Here is a 23,995-nt window from a genome sequence, read left to right on the forward strand (position 1 = left end):
AAATGACCAGCAAAATTGACCTTAATAAGCATTGTGTTAAGAATTAATTGCTTCTTTTATAAATTCATTGGGGGTGTTTTAAAGCGTTGACCAAAGTACATTTTGTACGAAGCGCGGAAATATGCGCACGGTCAACGCTTTTACAATCCTAGTATGAAATAATTAAAAGAAGCATTCAATAGATATAGGAAGATGTGGTGTGAGTGCCAATGAGACAACTCTCCATACAAATAACAATTTAAAAAGTAAACCATTATAGGTTAAAGTACGGCCTTCAACACGGAGCCTTAGCTCAATACTTATAATTACATTTTTTTGCTATGCTCATGAAAAATTCATTTTTATCAATTATTTCTTTAAATAACCTGTGCTCTTTTTTAGTGACGTGTCATCATAAACTTCATTGGGATATGAATGTGAGTTTTAGTATGATGCACAGGCGTTTAATGTTATCCAATCAAAATAACACATACATGTACTATATTAATTATAATAAGTTTCATAACATTAATTGGTTGAGGTAGAAAACGGAAACAATCAAACAAAAACAGCATTTTCACATATATAGAGTCGTAACTACATGTAATGGGAGGGGGAGTAGGAGGGGGTGAACGGATCATATAAAAATTGCGGTTTTTATCCAACGCAATCATAGGTTTGAACGTAGTTTTCAATTTAGACTCGTTTATATTTTTTCATTTGGGCTTGTATCATATTTTCCCTCCGGTTTATATGATCCGTTCATCTTATATTGACTCTTAACATTTAAGTGTCTATCTAAAAATTAGGGTACTTTTTATATGGCCTTCCAAATACCGTTTCGATCCCTAACATCACTAAAGAGACATTTATTGTCGAAATCCGGATCTGGTGTACAAAAAAAATATTGACACCGTATGTTTGTGGCATAAAATCGTGGCTACAAGTTAAAAAAAAATTCTGTTTAGTATTAAATTTATATTAAGATCCATTTTGTTACATCTTGTGATCAATTTTATTTGGCAATCGCCAATGGCAGTCAGCAGGGTTAAAGAACATTAGTTGTTCGACCTGTTATATATATCTTTATTTCCTCCAATAATGAAGAGCATTAGTTAGATCGATAGTTAAAGTAAAGTTGGAAGATAGGACAGTATATTTACAAACAATATATCAAAATTAACCTTTACACAATTATATAAACGTGAAGAATGCGTAACAAGAGAATAAAATTAAATGTTTATCAGCCTAAGAAAGTACCAATGTTCACACAGTAGAATCTTTTACACAACTAATTGTCTAATATGTAGAAATTGTTCTATTCATCCAATTCAAGTCGCACACATCCAGTATATGTTTGTGATGCAGGCCTTTTGAAACATAGTCCGTTCATCTTCGTTTAGATCAAAGTCTGTATGACATGATAAGATGCATGCTAAAAAGTCTTCGTCAGTTAAACTATGTAGATAGGCACTGAATTCGATTGGACCTATATCTATTAAATCACACCAAAACTTGTCCCTTTTTGACTGGAAAGTTTCACAAGAGAGTACAATGTGAATAGTTATATCACCGAAAAACCTTCCGCACTTGTCACACAGAAAAAACGGTTCTTCATATGGACGGGTTAAGGTACACAGATTGACAATAAAACGGCACTGTTCTATAAGTAATGGATGTTTTCGGCTAAAAGTCCAAGCAGGATGAAGACCTTTTGAAAGTGTATGTATACGACTGAAGAATTTAAAATCTTTGTCTATTTGTGTCCTGAAACGCCACAATGATTCCTCGGTTTCTTGGACGGCAACTTTAACTGTTTTCTTCCATTGAATGTAAGTTGGGAAATGACCTGTACTCAGGTAAGTATCAAAGTCTGACAATCTATAATTGACCAAAATTCTATGTATATCAGGAATAAATCCAAGCTGGTGTTTAACACAGTTATATTTAAATTCCATAGCTCGGGTAAGAAATATCTGCTTTGGAAGCATTGAGTCTTTCATTAATATTAACTTTCCAAGAAATAATAATTTCCGTTCATCTATGTATGACTCGGCGGACTTCCATCCAATCAACGCAGTTACCATATCAGATCTAGTTTGCCTTGGTAATCCCTGTATAGATTTACACACATACCGTTGTGCACGTTCTAGTAATAAAATCTCGGTGTTGGTAATTTCGGTCCACAATTCACATCCGAAAAAAGCTTTCGTGAAACATACCTGACGAACTATACGGTTACAAGTGTCAATACTGATAACAGAAGGATGTAAACCTGATTTGATCAACCCTAATGCTGAAGATCTTAATGTTCTGCAGGCTTGAAGTGTTCTGTCCATAGAATTAAGATTACTGTTCAATAGGACTCCTACATGCCTAGCGGAAATTTCCAATTGTATGCTGCTGTTGTACAGTAGAATATCCGTATGTTGTTTTGATTTGGAAAAATTAAGTTGAATGCTTTTTAGTGGATTAAACTTAAATTTCCAATCAATGCTATAATTTTCGCAAATTGTAACCATTGTCTGCATGTTACAACAGTTAGTACTGATCAAAGCGATATCATCTGCTTGAACTGGTGATGAAATATGAATGTCCGTTACGAGTATGCCACGTCTACAATCGGAAAGCTCTTCTAACAAGTCATTAATATATAACAAATACAATTTAGATGATAAGCTGCTCCCTTGGCGAACACCACGGTAAACTGGGAAGAAACGTGAGATTTGTCCGTTGTAAAGAACTGCACTTTTAGCGTCCGAGTACATATTAGCCATAAGCAACCATAATTTTCCAGTTACTCCATATTCAAGCAGTTTGTACAACAATCCGTTGTGCCAAACAGTGTCAAATGCTTTTGTTGAATCAAGTAAAACAACTATAACTTTTCCAAGTCTTTCAATATGGTGATAAATGGATTCATGAATATTGAATGATGTATGTAAACACGATAGACACTGCTGATATGCCGTTTGCTGTGGGTTTGGAAAGCATTTGTTGTCTTTTTTCAATTCAAGTTTTAAATCAATGATTTTATCAAACACTTTTCCAATACACGGTGCTAAACTTATTCCTCGATATGAGTTTGGATCACTTTTACATTTTTTCCCTCCTTTAAATAAAGGAACAATCAAACTTGATTTCCAAGATTTTGGAGAATAAAAGTTGTAACAAACTAAGTTGAAAAGTTTTGTCATGTGATTTCTCAAACTGTTGCCGCCGTATTTCAGATGTTCATATTCGATGTTATCTAATCCAGACGCTTTATTATTTTTTAGGCACTTCAATACCTTTTCCACTTCGTTAACTGTAATATTTAGCTTAGTGTTGTTATAAAATGTTCCTCTGAAATCTTTGTTAGCAACCTCAACAGTCTTGGTTATCACCCGTTCCTTGTCACTAACCGGTTCTGATTCAGTATTTTGTTTGAAGATTGACTCGAAGTGCTCTGCCCATCCATCTAAGATATCATCCTGGGTCGAACATTGTCTCCCATTTACAATTAGTCTTGATAAGCAGCTTTTAGACTTTTTATTTTTGTTCAGAAATGACCAGAGACGTTTTTGATCTATATCGAAATCCTTTTCGAGTGAATTATATGTTTCTTGCATATGCTTTTGATATGCATTTCGTAATTCCCGTCGGAAGTTTCTTTTGGCTGATTTGTATTCTTGAAATATGACGTGTTCACCTCTTGGCCTATTACAAGAAATCCATTGTTGGCGTTTTGAAGCCATATTTTCATGCAGCGCATTTACTTGATGAGTCCAGTATGGTTTAAGGTATTTTACGAAAGTTTTGTGTGGTAAAGTTTCTGTTTCAGCTTGTTGTATTGCATCAACGATGTTCGAGTAATAACACTCTATATCACAATTAGAACATCCTAAACTCGGTATCTCCACGCCCCAAAGATGCTGTGAAGTTGCAAAAGAGAAGTCTTCCAAATTGTTCTTTTCTCTAGCCTTGTTCCATGATACCTTGGATTGTTGTATTATAGTTTCCGTGTCTGCATTTACTGTATTGTCTAATATTAGCTTGGCTATAATTGGATGATGATCCGAAACATTAAACGAATGATCGTCTAACACTCTTGCAGAATCAATCAGACTGATATTATCCTTTGATATCAAAATATGGTCTATAGCAGTAGATGGACCACTTTCATAAGACTGGAATGTAAATGTATTTCCTTCACCAAAGGGTTGTAAATGTAAGGAAACGAGACGCAATTCGTCCAAAAATTTCGCAAATGTTACTGATCGTTTATCTCTAACGGAATTAAATGATCTCGGACCAATTACTTTGGCGTTTATATCTCCAAGAATGATGACTATACCTAGCTGAGAGTATATCATGTATGTGTCGTACAGTCGCTCAACGTAATTTCTAAAATGTTCGAATGGCTTTGACGATGCAGGTAAGTATACGCAGAAGCAATATATATTCTCGGAGTGAATGGTGTGAATTTCTATTCCTGTAATACGCGTGTCCTCTATATCAATACTTTCAACATATTTGACAATTGAAGATTTAACAATAAAAGTCACACCCCCTTCCATGCGAATTTTAAACGCTTCAGGGTAGCTATCATCAACACATTTTGGATTTACAGATGAATAAGTCGAATCAATACTTTCGAGTACATTTACACAGTGTCTACGCAACCAATGTTCCTGTAAAGCACATATATCAACATCGTGGTTTTTCAAGCACTCCACCAAATATGGGACACTTGACATAATCCCTCTACAATTCCATGACATAAATGTTAGTTTGCTGGACATGTTCATTAAAGTGTCACATAAGATATAGATGATTACTAGATATATTAATTTGTTAATTGCCATATTTTTCATTCTTATAGCTGTTTCTTTCTTGTAGCTGACGACGGGATAACCAACGTTTGAAAAAAATGCCGTTTGGCCAAAAGTTAGAATCATACACTCTTTCTTTTTCTGAGTGTCGAACATTTAGTTGAGCAGAGTTACTATATAATCCTTTGGTGAAAAATCGAATATAGGTGAACTTGATATTGTTTTCAAGTAGGAAGTCTCGCATGTCACTTTCGGTGCAGTCTTTCCTAATTCCTCCGACATACAAACGTTCGACTCGTTTATCCGATACTCCCCTAAAATTGTTTAACGAAACCATGTTTTGATCACTCGATATAACAACTTCAATGTGTTCTGTTGAGGATTGAGTCTGTGTTTGCTTTTTCCCATGATTTTCTATAGTCTTGGACATTTCAAATGAACTGAATTCTGACATACTACTATCATCGATGACTGTGTCTATATTTGTAGAATTATCAGTAACTATATCTTTTGTTCCATCATACTGATGTTCAGTTGTCGACTTTTCTTGGTCTTTATCTGTTAGGTCTGCCATTTGAAATTTTGACAGACGTTTTGGACTCACGAAAGAAATGAGATCAATGTCGCTGTCTGTACTTATTTTCGGGGACTTTGGATAGTTCTTTGTTTTTGTTTTTGTCTTCTTAATGTCACCACTTTTGTGTAAATCTGAGATACTGCTGTTGTTCACTTTGATGTCTGATTTAACTGTGTCTATTTCGTCACTCAAATCATATATATCTTTTCTCACTAATTTTAAGTTAGCACGTAAAGCATCTACTCCGCTAAATTTCGAGTCTTCCAGCCTTGTTATCCTAGAATCTACAGACTTTTCGAAGATTTTCAACGCATTAATATCTTCTTTTACTGACTGTATCTTGGTTGAGTTATTTCCTGTTTCGGTTGCAAGAGAACTTATTACTGTGTCGATTTCTGAAATATCCTTTTTGACCTCAATCAAGTTTTGACTATTTTGCTTAGTCTGATTGTTTTCATCTGTAAGAGTTTTGATTTCGCATCTTATTTCGGCCATGAATTCAACTAAAGCAGAGTCAGATTTGTCAATCGAATTTTGAAGTCGGTATATTTTATCTGATTGTTTCTTCACGACATCTTTTAACGTTTCATTTTCTTTAATCATATCTCGTATCCTTTTATCAATATTATCGATATCTTGTGCGTTTTCACCTTTCATCGTCATTATATCGCGATCCAACCGTGCTAAGCCTTCTTTGAGGAACAAGTCGTTGGAACTGTCTGTTCCTACATCTTGTCCGTTATCAGATGATCTACAGTTTTGTGATTGCCTTGGTCCTTGCGATTTTGGAATATTAATAGTTTCTAGCAATTCGTCGTTACAGTTGTCATTCAATGCAACATACAAAATAAAGCAATCTTTGGCTAATTTTTGTAATAATGTGTCCCTATTTTTTGAACGTGCTCCATATCGCTTTTTCAAAGTTGCTGTCTTGTATGGAAAATTTTCCCGATCTCTAACTTCCGAAAAGAAACGCATTCTTAATTCTTCAAGTTTATGTGTATCACTACTGGTTGTTTGGATTAGTTTTGAAATGAAGGTTTCTTTTGGGCAGCCTCTGAAATTTTCATCGGGGGGGGGGGGGGGGGGGGGGGGGGTCAAGAAAATTTTATATGTTTGATTTCAAAATGACCTTAATAAGCATTGTGTTAAGAATTAATTGCTTCTTTTATAAATTCATTGGGGGTGTTTTAAAGCGTTGACCAAAGTACATTTTGTACGAAGCGCGGAAATATGCGCACGGTCAACGCTTTTACAATCCTAGTATGAAATAATTAAAAGAAGCATTCAATAGATATAGGAAGATGTGGTGTGAGTGCCAATGAGACAACTCTCCATACAAATAACAATTTAAAAAGTAAACCATTATAGGTTAAAGTACGGCCTTCAACACGGAGCCTTAGCTCAATACTTATAATTACATTTTTTTGCTATGCTCATGAAAAATTCATTTTTATCAATTATTTCTTTAAATAACCTGTGCTCTTTTTTAGTGACGTGTCATCATAAACTTCATTGGGATATGAATGTGAGTTTTAGTATGATGCACAGGCGTTTAATGTTATCCAATCAAAATAACACATACATGTACTATATTAATTATAATAAGTTTCATAACATTAATTGGTTGAGGTAGAAAACGGAAACAATCAAACAAAAACAGCATTTTCACATATATAGAGTCGTAACTACATGTAATGGGAGGGGGAGTAGGAGGGGGTGAACGGATCATATAAAAATTGCGGTTTTTATCCAACGCAATCATAGGTTTGAACGTAGTTTTCAATTTAGACTCGTTTATATTTTTTCGTTTGGGCTTGTATCATATTTTCCCTCCGGTTTATATGATCCGTTCATCTTATATTGACTCTTAACATTTAAGTGTCTATCTAAAAATTAGGGTACTTTTTATATGGCCTTCCAAATACCGTTTCGATCCCTAACATCACTAAAGAGACATTTATTGTCGAAATCCGGATCTGGTGTACAAAAAAAATATTGACACCGTATGTTTGTGGCATAAAATCGTGGCTACAAGTTAAAAAAAAATTCTGTTTAGTATTAAATTTATATTAAGATCCATTTTGTTACATCTTGTGATCAATTTTATTTGGCAATCGCCAATGGCAGTCAGCAGGGTTAAAGAACATCAGTTGTTCGACCTGTTAATCAAATGCGTTTTGTTTAAATATACTTTTTCACTTTTTTTTGTCTTTTGGAAAGTATATATGTTACAGTGAATTTGTATAATCAGGGATTATGTAGAATCCCTGATTTTTCAGGGAATATGTAGAATCACTAAAATCATTTGTAATTATATATAATCCCTGAAAATGACCAGTGATTTTACATAATCACTGAAAACTTTACCTATTATTCCACAAATTCCCTAATATAATTTCAGGGAATATGAATAATTTAAGGATCCTTTGTTTGATAAAAAAAATAGAGACAAATTATGATTTTTTACTTTCATATTCCTTGCCAAATGAAATAATTGTGCTTTTAAACACAGAGGATGATCTTAAAGATATAACCAACACAGGGTTTTCGAGATAAAGTTGAAGACTTCAAAATTAATAATATTAACTAAAGATTCCCTCTTTTTAGCGCGGATAACTTGACTTGTAGTGTTTGTTTATTAAAAGCCAGCGTTAAATAAATATTCATGTTCTATTTGTAAATCCAAGGAGCATGTTATTTGTGGTACATGTAAAACAAATGGTGAAGAAGATTATGAACATCTGTTTTTTGTTTTTTTTTTTTTTTTGTTCTTGTTCAAATGAACAAGAAATTCAAACAGAGAGAACTTACACATCTAAATGTATAGAAAATTTAAGGATTGACAATTAGAACAAAATTTTAGCGGAAGCAATTCCACAGGGTAAAAAAGGAAAGGGAATCCAAAAAAAATATAATGGTAATTGTTCACCAAAAGTCTGAACAAGAATATCGCCTGGCAAAAAAAAAAGACATGGTATCTTGCCCGGACCAGTTTGAGGTTAATTGCTAATTCCCTTTTTTGGGGGTACCTGCAGATGTTTTTACTGAACACTTTATTTCTCTTGGACGGATCATAATATCTGATTCAATATGTAAAGGAAAGTTGTTTTTTGTAAATATAGATATTGTGGAAAAACAGATATGAAGCATTTTATTTTAAAATATTGTGTTTAACATTTTAATATATTGTGCCTAACATTTTTAAAATTGGGGTTATCATTTTGATATTTTGTTCTTCACATTTTACAATTTATGTGTATACAGTGTAATGCTGTTTTAATATGATTTTATAGCATAAATTAATTGACTTTTATTCATTTTCTTTATAAATAGACTATTTCTTCATTTCAGTTATTATGTATAATCCCTGATGTTTTTTCTAGTGATTATACATAATCCCTGAAAATTTTAGTGATTATATATAATCCCTAAACTGGCCAGTTATTCTACATAATCCCTGAAAATTTCAGGGATTCTACATAATCACTGATTATACAAATTCACTGTAACATATATATACAAGTCTAAATTGAAAACTACGTTCAAACCCATGATTACGTTGGATAAAAACCGCAATTTTTATACGTGTGCATGTAAAACAAATTTCGTTGTAGAAGGGTCTAAAGACAGCACAAACAACATTTCCCAAAAGATCAAAAAAGTGAAAAAGTATATTTAGACGAATGTAGGACAGAAAGTCACAGGACAAAAAGTCACAGACAAAAAATCACGGACAAGAAGTCACATGACAAAAAGTCACAATTAATTTTTTCTGAATATTTTCTTTGAATAAAAAACACTTATTTCCACAAAAATATTTTTGTATTTTTTTATAACTATTGCATATAAACCAACATTGTAAACAAACTTTATCATAAAAATATTAAAGATGGTCAAATAATTGTTAAAAAAACAAAATGTCACCGTGGCTTTGCACTTCAATGGCTTCATTGTGCCAAGAAATATACCCTTTGCATGATTAAAATTAAATAAATCTTAATTTTTCAAGTATAATGACACATTTCCTACACTTATTAAAATATGAATATATGTATTAAAAAGTAAATATTTCAAGATATTTTTCTTATATATTCAAATAAATGTCAACAGATTATTTGTGACTTTTTGTCCTGTGACTTTTTATCCTACCAAATTTGTGACTTTATGTCCTGTGACTTTTTGTCCTGTGACTTTCTGTCCGTTTACCATTTAAACATATATATATATATTAATCAAACTTTTTTTTAGAACATTAACTGACTCTTTTATATCATTGAAAAAAAACAATGAAAAGTTTTAAATTTTGATGTAACATTATAAATAAAACATAGTGATTGCGTTTTTTCTCTAAGCCAGGGCATTGGTCAACTCTTTTATGTGTAACCGGCGCTCCATATATTAATTTATATGTTCGTGGTTATCGGCCTTTGATTTGCTGAATGACAAGGTGTACAAATTAGAATTACAATATTTTTATGCTCATGTATAGTAACCGGGTAGGTAGGTATTTGTATTGCATAAAAATTGTATATTTTGTATGAAAAGAATTGCAAAATATCTGTTATCTACATACCAAACAAAGTACTGACTGTGTAACAATGGAAAATTTATTGGAAATCCAAATTATCTCCCCTGCAAACTACGAAAAGCGAAGCTCTTTATTTTTTTTACACGTTCTCATCAAATGCCAAATTATTTCTCGTTATAATTAAAATGAAAAGTTCTAGTTGATGACACAGTCTAGTTATAATGCATAAAAAATAATAACTGAATAACAGTGATCAGAATTACAGTGAAAAGATAATATGTCTCTGTTATCATTATTCTTATTATAATTTCTTGATAAATTATAATTAGAGGACAGGCTGGACAGTCACTATTATTATAATGTAACGGTACCCAAATTGCACCGAGTACCCAAATTGCACCTATTTATCAAAAATAGCAGCGAAAATCTAACAAGATTTCCTATAGCTGCGGAACCGTAACTCGTATGGTCCTTTTTTATTTTTTTTTTGATTTTGCGGACCATCCGCAAAAAGTCAAAAAATAACATAAGGACCTAAGAGCTACGGTTCCGCAGCTAGATTTCCTAGAGACTAAAAAAATGGTATTTTTCTGATTTGATACTATGCACGTCTTTCAACATAGGTAAACATATTTACAAAACGTTCACAATATTTATTAACAGATGAAGTGTTTACTGAAAAAGCAAAATGTACTGAAACGTCGCCATGCGACGTCATCAAAACGTCATCTTTTTAAAATTAACAAATACAATACGTTTCAAGTATCCATTTCTTAAAGGGGCACTAGCTACAATATATATAAAAAAATAAAGTATGATTTTTTTTAGATCAATCATTAATCAAATTGGAATAATGAAATAATAATTTGCTTTTAGCAATCAATTTCCTTTAATTTTGTTGAAATAAGCGATTAAACATAATTTTTGACTGATTCACTTGCAAGTGAAAACGTCATCATCATTCTAACCGGTATTCATGTGAACTTCAAGTTAACCCCTAGCTAGAGATTGACAACGCATGCATTGTACGTGTACTGGTTATTTAAAGAAAAAGAATGTCAACAATGAAAGTGAAACTACGGTAAATCATTTGATTACTAATTCGATGCACATAAAATCATTCTTATATGATTAAAAACAATGAGAAACATCTATTTTTAATCTATAAAATAAAATCAAACAGACCTATAAAAATGCAATTGCACGTGTTGGTTTAATCTATTCGTATCTTTATTTTTGTTTACATCGCTTATATGGTCATCTGAGGTCAAATCGATAGTTAATTAGATAGCGTCTGGACTAAAATACACACGAAACGAACCTATATATTATCTACCCCATGCTCTGTAAACTGTTTATTTTAGACTTTTGATAGTTTGGATAAATGTTTTACATTGTTATAAACCAAATATGAGAATTTGAGTCAAATCGGTTACAATGAATTTGACAGCTAGTGCCCCTTTAAAAAATGAAGAGTAAGCATGGACAAATATCCAATTGTTCAAAATATTTTAAAAAATAAACAAAAGCTCTGTTATCCGACTTTTGACGATGCGAATTTAAGAATGGATGCAATTTGGGTACTCCTCATTACAGAATCTGGGATGGTTTGGAGGTAAGTTCAGACCAATTTTTCTATGATTCCTTATGGATTGAAAACCAAATTGGTGTACCTTTATAATAAAGAAGGATACGGCTACAAAATAAACACAAAATGGAAATTTTTGTCTTTATCATAAAAAAACTTAGTTGAAAAAAACTGTCAAAATAGGTGCAATTTGGGTACCGTCAGGTTATAGTGTTAGTATTATACTACATGATTAAATTTCCCAGAGGACAAGCTAGGCTTTACACTTTATAGTAGATAGGAATCACTGTCCAGAGCACCCCTCCCTTCCTATTATTTACATTTCTGGACACACCATTCATGAATCTTTGACTTTGTGATACATGTCCAGTAATCAGGTAAAAGTCGACAAATAATAGTAAGGTGTATAGGAGGGTAGTCCAAATAACTATGACATTTATAGGGAAGGTGTCGCATCAAAACATTAAATTAGCCCTTCAAGATGTCATATGATATGGACTGTCAAAGCAGTGGCGTAGCTGGGTTATTTTTACGTGTACGCCCGAACCTTGGCGAGGGATATGAAGGGTGCCAACCGCTCAATGTTAAAGCAGCTCCTGGAAGTGGGTTCGAAAGGGACGAAGTCCCCGACAGCTATCGAGAATGAGATACCGTAATGATTCGCCTGCGGTATATTGAACCCCCTACTCTAGACCTTTAATTAAAAAAAATCCGGCAATTCTAACTCTTTTATGTAGTAAGAATACACCAATAAGTAGTTTGTATGTATTAAACTTGCTGGAAAAGATATTTTGAAAATTTTACTTAGCCATGGTATTTTGACCCTCCTGTGGTATATTGAACCCCCTGCTATAGACCTTGAATTTCAAAAATTCAAGCTTTTCTAACTTTTAACATTGTAATAATACTCCAATAAGTAGTTTTTATGTACTAAACATGCTGGAAAAGATGTTTTGAAAATTTTACTTAGCCATGGTATTTCATGTATTTTGACCCCCCTGCGGTATATTGAACCCCCTACTATATATAGACCTTCAATTTCAAAAATTTTAGCTATCCTAACTCCTTCACATAGTTATTATACTCCAATAAGTAGTTTGTATGTATTAAAATGCTTGAAAAGATATTTTGAAATTTTTACTTAGCCATGGTATTTTGACCCCCTGTCATGCCTGTGGTATATTGAACCCCCTGAGGTATATTGAACCCCCTGCTATAGACAATTCAAGCTTTTCTAACTTTTAACATTGTAATAATAATCCAATAAGTAGTTTGTATGTATTAAACATGCTGGAAAAGATATTTTGAAAATTTTACTAAGCCATGGTATTTTGACCCCCTGCGGTATATTGAACCCCTACTATAGACCTTAAATTTCAAAAATTCTAGCTATCCTTACTCCTTTACATAGTAATAATAGTTCAATAAGGAGTTTTTATGTATTTAACATGCTGGAAAAGATATTTTTAAAATTTTACATACATGTAGCCATGGTATTTTGACCCCCCTGTGGTATATTGAACCCCCTACCTAAAACCTCAAAGTAAAAAATATGATAGCCAATTAATTGTAAATTAGATTATCTGCAATACTATTTATCAAAAACAGGGGGGTTCAATATACCGCAGGGGGGTTCAAAATACCATATATGTGAAAAATGACCCCGGGGTCAAAATACCATGCAGTATAATGACCCCGGGGTCATTTTACCACATGGTATTTTGACCCCGGGTTCACTTTTTTGGGGGTTCAAAATACCATATGACACCGGCTATCTGTCTATCAGAAAAGAACAGAAAAATGAACGAAAACAAATGCTTTCAAATTTTACCGGTAGCTTTAGACATACTGACATACATGTATCTCATGTATCTATAGGTCATAGAAAAAGCTTCTTCAGCGTTTTCATAAAATTTGAGGAAGGTTTGACAAGTAGCTAATTTTATTGAGAAATAACAAAATGTAAGCCCAAACTGCGACCACTTATTAATTGCAAATTGCAGGAAGAAAAACATTTTGTTCTTAAAATGCGGGAAAATTAAACATGTTAAAGATATACTTGCATTATTATATTGCTCTGAATACTCTTTTGATCATAAACAGTTTCTGTCCAACTTTCGTAAAATTTCACAGAGAGTCATTCAAAAGACCTTATCCACATTCGAACCTAAATATTGACGCCGCTTTGTCTCGCTTTTGGGACATAAATCACAGGCTCGACAAAAATACAAACAGCATATAGAATCTGAGCAGATAGTGAATTGCTTTAAATATAAGAAAAGTACATAGATTTCATAGTAGATTCAGACTTTTACAAAAGATTCAAACAAATATATTAAATGATCTATTTGAGTAAATTTAGTCCCTTTTTATCAAAATTACAATCCATTGCAGTCTTCACGTTGAGTGGCAGCCCAGGCAGCCCAGGCTTGTAAAATTGGTCTCGGCCTGTAAAAATCAGATACAGGCCAACAGAATGTAACTAAAAATTTTCAAAAATTGAGCTCTGGTCCTGTAGATTTTACAGTTCATCGCGAAGACTGCATTGAAAAAAGAAGCACAAGGCTTCAGATCAGCTTTTGACCAGTTTTTCTTATACTAAGTCGATTATTTGTTTTATTTTCAAAATTCAAGTGTACGCCCGGGTGTTTTGATGTAAACGTAGCTACGCGCATGCAAAGGGTAGTAATGCCTTATAACGTCAGGCATAATGGTAATTTTTGGCTACCATTAACGTCAAATTGGTTTAATTTAACTGTAATGCATCCTTATTGTTTTTGGTCAAAGGTCTAACATGTCTGAATTGGCCATTTCAGAATCTAAAGCATCATGGGTAATTTCATTGTTCGTACCCCAAAGTGAAAATAACGTTACATCATTGGTTGAATTTCCATTGTTTATGAAGTTTTAAACCAATCAAAACACTTTGGTGTACGCTTTTGAAAATATAACCCAGGATGCATTAGATTCTGAAACGGCAAATTAATTATCATTACCAATGTTATTTGGTGAAAAAAATAACATAATGTGATTGGTTAAAATCAGTTGATCTTTTTATTGTCTTAAAGAAAGTGTACATTTTATCGTGATGCATCTAAAATTACCATTATTAATGATTAATGTTATTTGTCAAGAATTTTGCTCGTTATTCATGTCATTGCATGTAATTATAAGTACCTAAGGTACCTACCCCCATTACAAGGAGGTCTCATTGCGGGGTACTGATCCCGGATCCTGCTTACCATGCTTACTGTTTTGTCAGATTCCTGTATCCCGCTTACACTATGTACATAAGCAATCCTCATTTTTTTGTAATTCACCATGTCCCACTAGACTTTATTTCGAGTTTTCACGGCACAATAATTTCTAAAAATTCGGCAATCCTGCAAGACCCCAATGAGACTCACTTACTACCTTCCTGCAAAGACTCAATGTACAAATGTGAAAGAAAACATAAAATAAACAGAAATACCTACGTAAATGACATACCTACGGTACCCTTACTTTTTAGCTCACCTGGCCCGAAGGGCTAAATGAGCTTTTCTCATCACTTGGCGTCCGCGTCATCGTACGGCGTCCTTCGTCGTCGTCCTTAACTTTTTACAAAAATCTTCTTCTCTGAAATTACTGAGCCAAACTTGGCCACAATCATCATTGGGGTAACTAGTTTATAAAATGTGTGGCATGACCTGGCCAACTCACCAAGATGGTCGCCACGGCTAAAAATAGAACATAGGGGTAAAATGCAGTTTTTGGCTTCTGACTCAAAAACCAAGCATTTAGAGTAAATCTGATGAAGGGTAAAATTGTTTATCAGGTCAAAATCTATCTGCCCTGAAATTTTCAGATGAATCAGACAACCGTTGTTGGGTGGCTGCCCCTGAATTGGTAATTTAAGGAAATTTTGCTGTTTTTGGTTATTATCTTGAATATTATTAAAGATAGAGATAAACTACAAACAGCAATAATGTTCAGCAAAGTAAGATTCACAAATAAGTCAACATGACCGAAATGGTCAATTGACCCCCTAAGGAGTTATTGCCCTTTATAGTCAATTTTTAACAATTTTCATAAACTTTGTAAATTTTTATTAACATTTTCCACTGAAACTACTGGGCCAAGTTCATTATAGATAATTGTGATAATTGTAAGCAGCAAGACTGTTTAGTAAAGTAAGATGTACAAACACATCACAATCACCAAAACACAATTTTGTCAAGAATCCATCTGTGTCCATTGTTTAATATTCACATAGACCACCAGGTGAGGGACACAGGCTCTTTAGAGCCTCTAGTTTTTATATGCCCATCTAAGACAGGACTTATTATGGTAAAACCGTTGTCCGTCCGTCATCCATACTTCGGACAATTACTAAAAAAGCTTCCACCACCTTTTATGAAACTTTATTGAATTGTCTATATTTATTGCCGTAAACTCCCTTTCAATTTTTATATATTTCAGTTTTTTTGTTTCCATGGTTTCCATGTTATAAAGTTATATCCTTAAAAAAAGGGGATTTTCCAGTTTTTCGGACAATAACTCAAAAATGCTTCCATCAACTTTGATGAAACTTTGGTGAATTTTTAATATCTATTGATGTATGCATGCTCCCTTTCAAGTTTTATAAATTTTAGATTTTACATTTTCATATTATGAAGTTTTATTCTTAAAAAAGAATGATTTTCCAGTTTCGGAAAAAACCTCAAAATGCTTCCATCAACTTTAATGAAACTTTGGTGAATTGTTTATATCTATTGACATTTGCTCCCTTTGGACTTTTATTAATTTCAGATTTATGTTTCCGTGTTATGAATTTTTATTCATAAAAAAGGGGGGATTTTCGGACAATCACTCATGAACACTTTCACAAAATGTTATGAAACTTTGGTAAATTGTAACAGTTGATATCTGTAGACTTTAGCTACCTTTCAATTATTATAAATTTCAGATTTTACTTTTTTCAGTAATGAATTTTTATACTTGAAAAGGCTTAATTCAATTAAAATGTAAAAAAAAACCACATTTAAAGCATAAAGACAACCTGAGAAATTGAAGTGTCATACATGGTTTTTTTTCATCTTTAAGCTTATTTGATTAAAAAAAAGACATTTTCACATCAAGTCAATAACAGATTTTGAGTAGGCAGCTATTTTTGGGGTAGTTAGGGTTAAGGCTAACAAACATATTCTTTTTATGGCCCAAAGAACAAATCAGGAGTCGGTTTAAAAAAAAAAATCACAACCAAGATTGATTGTATACTGAATTGTTCATGACTTAATATGATAAATCTTAATTATAATTGTAACTGGTTTTTTTTGACTCCAGATATTTTGGTCTGTCTGATGGAGAACAATTCATGAGTGCATCTAATATTAAACTAGAGGAACTGTACATTGTTAAAATTGACATTCATCAATTCTATTGTTGAAGATTGAATGACACTACCTTGATATTTATGCCCAATCTATGGGCATTATGTTTTCTGGTCTGTGCGTCAGTAAGTCCATCCATTGGTTTGTCTGTTCCTTCGTTCGTCTTGCTTCAGGTTAAAATTTCTGTTTAACAAAATGTTTAAAGTTTTTGGTGAAATTGAAGTCCAATCATCTTGAAACTTAGTACACATGTTCCCTATTATATGATGTTACTAATTTTAATGCCAATTTCATGGTCCTCTGAAAATGGTTATGTGGATGGGGCATCCGTGTACTTTGGGCACATTCTTGGTTTTTTTTTTCTGTTGTTTGAAAACCATGAAAACAGTATGTAGGTCTTCAGGGTCTGAAATGACATTTGAGCTGCTTCCGATATGGGTTTATATTCGGTCAAAGGTACATTGTACTATAGTTAGGGATACTGCTTGTACAAGTAATTTTTATTAATATAATGTTAATATATTTTATATAATATACATGATATATACTCAATGTAAGTAAATTTGTAGGATATTTATACAAGTTAATTTTATTTACTTGTATCATGTGAGTATTATATAGGTAAAAAACAATATGGCTTTAATAGTTATATCCCTTAGCTATATATATAGACATTCAGAGTTTTTAACTTATACAAGTTAAAAAGTCATCCTATCTTCTTTTCTTGAATTCTTCGGATTTCTTTGCTCTAAATTCAAATATATTTTAAATTGTGTGTCCTTTATATATATATATGTCAATCTTTACTTATCATTTAAGTGTAATGTCATGGACAATGAAAATCCCATTTGTTTGTTATCTTCAGAACACTTCTCATTTACAAGCCCCACAAGGAGAAGTTTTGAAGGCCTTGTACAAATACTTAAGATCTTTGCCCAATTAGTTTCTTTGATGAATTAATGAGATGAAACATTGAACTCCAATAAAAAGAAATATGAGCTACTGGTAAGGGAGCTACCATTTGATATTTATGAGGGGGCTAGGATGAAATTTGAAAATAGGCAGGACAGGAATTTTGAGTTAAAAAAAAGGCAGGATGAGACACTTGCAAAAAAAAAAAGTCAGGATGACAATTTAGTAAAAAAAAAAGTCAGGATAAACTAAAAAAAAAAAGAAGGCAGGACCGAATAGAGTGAAAAATAAAAAGGCAGGGCAGAGATTACAACTAAAAAAAATGCAGGACAAAATTTTTCATCCTAGCTCCCCCATAAAAATCAAATGGTAGCTCCCTAACCTGGGACAAATTATCATGATCAATCAAGGCATGTTTTACATCTTAAAACTTTAGAATCGTTGTGGTATTGTTAAAAAATTCACTTATACTGTAACTGTTGTAAATACAAGTGAATTTTTGAGAAAATTATTGGAAGATTATTTAAACATTATAACTAGCTTTCAAAAGTTATTTTGTTTTACTCTTTCAAGTAAATAAAGTTTACTTGTACAAGGAGTTCCCCTGACTGAACCACTGACTGAAGACATATGAGATTTTCATTGTTCATGAATAATAAAGGCAACAGTAGTATACAGCTGTTCGAAATTCATAAATCGATAGAGAAAAAACAAATCCGAGGTACAAACTAAAACATGAATTTGCACTTAAATGATCATAGTACTAGTAGCAAAATTATGCACGCTAAAAACATCTGCAAAGGACAGACAATTAAAAATTCCATTAGTGCAAAGAAGTCCTGAAAAATTCAAGAAAAGCATAAAGTAATAAATAGAGTTGTTTAATTTACTTGTATTTACATTTTATGCCCCACCTACGATAGTACGGGTCAATATTTAATGTATGGACTGAGTGAAAGACCTTAGTTTTTATATTACATTTGTAAATCTATAATACTAAAATTACGAGGTCCAATTTGTCAGCCGTCATCACGTAAAAACGAAGAATCACAGAATTCAACTTTATATATAACTAATATAGTACAAAGGTGTAGATTAAAAATTACAACACTCCAGGCTCTTTTGTTTTCCACGTAATTAATATTGCCAATAATTAAGAAGTTCCGGGTCGAGTCTGCTACCGATACCAATAGTATAGTTACCTGTTACCTATTACCTTATCTGTACGTTCCGCATCTGACAGGCGCACCACCAAACGTTGTATTCAGGATTAATATGCTATATACACGGGTCATAACCACAGGGTTGACACTACTAAATTGTCAAATTTTTACCTATTGTAGTATTTTAATCAGTAACACTTTCTAAGATAACAATACGAATACTAAAAATCTGGACTAAAAATAAGGCGTATAGGTACAGTTTTCAATTTGTTAGTGGGCATGACGTAAAACAGCGAAGCAAAGAATTCCACTTTATTTATAACTTATATAGGACAATGCTGTTAATTAAAAAATACTCCATTCCAGGACCTTTTGTTTTCCAAATAATTAATATTATTGTTTCAGTTCGACGGGTTCAAACAGAAAGACTTGAAAGCAGAGAAAAACTGTGTATCTTATAATCGGCATGACTTTATCAGATGACAATACTAATACTAAAATAAGGCTTGCGCATAGTTATATATTTTAATTCAGTCACGGACCCGTGATATCACGGGTGTGTTCTAGTAATATTTAATAGATTCATAACATCTATTTCCATGATACACATAAACATAGAAACACGGCTTCTGAAGTTCAGATGCGTAAAAAATAACCTTTGAAACACGTGATTGTCTTGTCCAATGAAAACAATAGAATGCTACACCATACATGTCATATGTTATATGTGCCAATAACTAATTTCATTATTATCTTCTCTTTATCAGACTCAAGAACATTTAGAGAAAGCAACAGCAGACAAGAAAAGGGAGAGGAAATATAATGTCTAACAGCAAAGATGCTTCAAGTTCAAAAATAATCTCCCCTGACCAGACTTCAGGTCAGTTTATGCAAGAACAAATCAGTTTTCCAGATGGAGGAAGCAGTTATAAATGTGAAGTGTGTTGTAAAGAAATGATGAGTAAAGCAAAGTTGGAGGAACATATTAAGCAGCATTCTGCAATGTTAGACAAACATATGAGACCCCATAATGCAGTTCCAGAGGAACATGTAAAAACACATACTTCAGTACCTGAGGAACATATATGTATGACAACACATACTTTAGAATCAGAGGAACATATGACAAAACATACTTCAGAATCAGAGGAACATTTGACAACACATACTGCAGAATCAGGGGGAAATATGACAACACATACTTCAGAATCAGAGGAAAATATGAGAACCCATGCTGTAGTGCCAAAGGAACATCTGACAACACATACTTCAGAATCAGAGGAACATATAACAACACATACTGCAGAATCAAAGGAACATATGACAACATGTACTGCAAGATTAGAGGAACACAAGAGACCACCTACAGAAGAATCAGAGGAACATATGGCAACATGTTCTTCAGAATCTGAGGAACTTGAGAGAACGCATATTGCAACATGTTTTTCAGAATCGGAGGAACATAAGACAATACATGATGCAGAATCAAAGGAACATATGGTGTCACATACTGCAGAATCAGAAGAACACATGACAACAGATACTTCAGAATCAGAGGATGATATGACCACACATACTGCAGTGCCAGGGGAGAATATGACAAAATGTTATACAAGATTAGAGGAACATAAGAGAACACAAAATGCAGAGGTTGAGGAATACATGTATATGACAACACATACTGCAGAATCAGAGGAACATATAAAAACATATTCTACAGAGTTAGAAGAACATATGACAACACATAACACAGATGTTGAGGAACACATGCGAACATATAATGCAGACTTAGAGGAACAGATCAGAGCATATGCTGTTGAGTTAACAGAAAATATGACAACAGATACTGAGAAATTAGATGAACAAATGAGAACACATAATGAAAGATTAGAAGAACTTATAAGAACACATGCTGGAAATAAGCATCATGAATTCGATATGACTGGCAAAGAATTTAGTCAGAAAGGGCACTTACAGACACAAACAAACGAAGAAGAGGGTGAAAGACCGTTTAAATGTGATGTGTGTTCTAAAACGTTTCGTCAAAAAGTGAATTTACAGGCACATTCAAGTATTCATACAGGTGAAAAACCATATGAATGTAGTGTTTGCGGAAAAGATTTCAGTCGTATTTCGAACTTGCATAGACATACGAAAACACATTCTAGTGATAAACCTTTTAAATGTGAAATTTGCGGTAAAGGGTTTAGTACGAATCAGAACTTAAAGACACACATAAAAATACACACTGATGTTAAACCTTACACGTGTGATATATGTGGTGCAGGGTGTAATAGCGATCAGAGTTTACTCAAACACATGAAAACGCATACAAGTGATAAACACCATAAATGTGAGATATGTGGACAAGGGTTTGGGAACGGTTCACACTTAAAGAGACACATAAGAACACATTCTGGTTTTAAACCTTACGAATGTGGTATATGCCAAAAACGGTTCAATCAAATTCCGAACTTAAAGAGACATCTAAGAACACATACTGGTGATAAACCTTTTAATTGTGAGATCTGCGGGAACAGATTTGGTCACAAGAACAGCTTACAGATTCACATGAGAACACATAGTATGATACTGGTGTTTGATCAAAAAGATTCGACAGTTGAACATGTCGAAGCTTCAAACGAAGAGAATTCGTAGTTAGATATTTAGGGAGCTACCATTTGATTTTTGTGGGGGGCTAGGATGAAAAATTTTGTCCTGCATTTTTTTTTAGTTGTAATCTCTGTCCTGCCTTTTTATTTTTCACTCTATTCGGTCCTGCCTTTTTTTTTTTATTAGTTTGTCCTGACTTTTTTTCATAAATTGTCATCCTGCCTTTTTTTTTTTTGCAAAGTGTCTCAATCTGCCTTTTTTTTACTCAGAACTCCTGTCCTGCCTATTTTTTTCAAATTTCATCCTAGCCCCCCCCCCCCCCCCCCCCATAAAAATCAAATGGTAGCTCTCTTAGTAGTCAAAGACCTGAAGAACAACACGTAGATATGTGTACTTGTATTTTTTGTGAAGTAGTGTGTGTTTGAACATAAATATTCTGCAGTCCATACAGTCGAAGTTACAAATGCACAGATTGTGTAATCAGATATTTAGTAATAAAAAACCTAAACGAAAACATTTAGATATGTGAACTTGTATTATTGGCGAAGAAGTTAGTGTTTGAACATAAGCATTCAACAGTTGAAGCTTCAAATGCACATAATGTGTAGTAAGATATTTATTAGTCAAAGACCTGAAGAAATCATATATGTGTACGCCAACATGGTGTATCGTGTGTATGTGTGGTGAATTATCAATTAAGAACACCAACCAGGAACATAGTGCATCTATATATGTGATTAATATCATTATAGTGAACAGTTTAGTAACACCTGTTTTTTTTTGTATACATAAATGACATATACCTGATATAAGTACACATACAAAACATAAAAATTAATATATATGTGTCATATGAATATGGTTAAAGGTTGTATGATAAAAGTGTTTGTCCTATACACATTAAAACACATACTAGAATTGAAGTTTATACATGTGATTAACATAATAAAGGGTTGAGTGACAACAGTCTAAAATGTATTTACACGTCTTTACACTAAATCCCTTGGATGTGTTCTGATAGATATTTTAGTCTCAGATTCACGATTTTTTATTATAAAAAAGAAGGTGTAGTATGATTGCCAATGGGACAACTCTCCACCAGAGACAAAAATGACACAGAAAATATCAACTATAGGTCACTGTTCGACCTTCAACAATGAGCTAAGCCCATATCGCATAGTCAGCTATAAAAGGCCCCGAAATTACAATGTAAAACAATTCAAACGAGAAAACTAACTGCCAATATTAGTTGTTATTGGCTTTGAACTAGCTGTCAGTGACTGTGAGTACTTTCAGATCTGTACTTAGTGTGTTTTTCAATTTGTACCGGGCCATGTCTACTCTGTTTTTGTTAGATTTATTTCTATCTATTTGAATCAACCTGATGAGTTTTCACCTGATTTTTGTCGAGCCTACAACTTTTGTTGCAGAAAGCTCAACAAAGGGATAGTGATCCGGCGGCGTTAGCTAACTTCTTAAAAACTCTATATTTTAAAAGGTGGAAGACCCGGATGCTTCATTCTTTGTATATAGATTTAATGCCTCATGTTACGAAGTTTCCATCAGTCACATGTCCCATGTCCTTGACCTCATTTTCATGGTTCAGTGACCACTTGAAAAAAAACTCTGATTTTTTGTAATGTTGAATTCTCTCTTATTTTAGTAAAAGGATAACTATATTTGGTATGTACGTACCTTGCAAGGTCCTCATGTCCGTCAGACAGTTTTCACTTGACCTCAACTTTATTTCATAGATCAGTGAACAAGGTTAAGTTTTGGTGGTCAAGTCCATATCTCAGATACTATAAGCAATAGGTCTAGAATATTCGGTGTATAAAAGGACTGTAAGGTGTACATGTCCAACTGGCAGGTGTCATCTGACCTTGACCTCATTTTCATGGTTCAGTGAAAATAGTTTTAATTAGTTTTTGTGTTTTTTGTCTGTTTTTCTCGTACTTTATGCAATAGGTCTACTATATTTGTTGTATGGAATGATTGCAAGTGTACATGTTTAGCGGGCAGATGTCATCTGACCTTGACCTCATTTTCATGGTTCAGTGGTCAAAGTTAAGTTTTTGTGTTTTGGTCTTTTTATCTAATACTATATGCCATAGGTCAACTAAATTTAGTGTATGGAAATATTTTATTATCTATATATCAGTCACGCAGGTTTTATTTGACCTTGACCTCATTTTCACGGTTGATAGCTAAGTGTTAAGTTTTTATACGACCGCAAATTTTGAAAAAATTTTCGTCGTATATTGCTATCACGTTGGCGTCGGCGTCGTCGTCGTCGTCGTCGTCGGCGTCGTCGTCGTCGTCGTCCGGCGTCCGAATACTTTTAGTTTTCGCACTCTAACTTTAGTAAAAGTGAATGGAAATCTATGAAATTTTAACACAAGGTTTATGACCACAAAAGGAAGGTTGGTATTGATTTTGGGAGTTT

At 33.2% G+C, this 23,995-nt stretch overlaps 2 protein-coding genes across 4 annotated transcripts; one reads left to right on the plus strand and one right to left on the minus strand.

Moving 5' to 3' along the window:
* Nucleotides 1-4,815: 4,815 nt before the first annotated feature.
* LOC139494064 (uncharacterized) lies at nt 4,816-6,348 on the minus strand. The gene has a single exon (XM_071282233.1). The coding sequence runs from the start codon at nt 6,346-6,348 to the stop codon at nt 4,816-4,818; it is 1,533 nt and encodes a 510-aa protein (XP_071138334.1).
* A 3,439-nt stretch (nt 6,349-9,787) lies between these two features.
* LOC139495277 (zinc finger protein 596-like) lies at nt 9,788-22,515 on the plus strand. 3 transcript variants are annotated; one of them, XM_071283571.1, is made up of 2 exons: nt 9,788-9,869; nt 19,704-22,515. In XM_071283571.1, the coding sequence occupies exon 2, from the start codon at nt 19,759-19,761 to the stop codon at nt 21,592-21,594; it is 1,836 nt and encodes a 611-aa protein (XP_071139672.1). In that variant the 5' UTR covers nt 9,788-9,869; nt 19,704-19,758; the 3' UTR covers nt 21,595-22,515. The 3 variants fall into 3 exon arrangements, with proteins under 3 accessions (XP_071139672.1, XP_071139670.1, XP_071139673.1); XM_071283569.1 differs by having other exon boundaries at nt 9,790-9,873; XM_071283572.1 differs by having other exon boundaries at nt 9,802-9,820.
* The last annotated feature ends 1,480 nt before the right edge of the window (nt 22,516-23,995 follow it).

The sequence above is a fragment of the Mytilus edulis genome, chromosome 11 (genome assembly GCF_963676685.1).
Source record: "Mytilus edulis chromosome 11, xbMytEdul2.2, whole genome shotgun sequence".
Taxonomy (NCBI): Eukaryota; Metazoa; Mollusca; class Bivalvia; order Mytilida; family Mytilidae; genus Mytilus; species Mytilus edulis.

Excerpts from the sequence above, each read along its gene's own strand:
- LOC139494064 (XM_071282233.1), bottom strand. The coding sequence starts at position 6,348 with ATGCGTTTCTTTTCGGAAGTTAGAGATCGGGAAAATTTTCCATACAAG.
- LOC139495277 (XM_071283571.1), top strand. The coding sequence starts at position 19,759 with ATGTCTAACAGCAAAGATGCTTCAAGTTCAAAAATAATCTCCCCTGAC.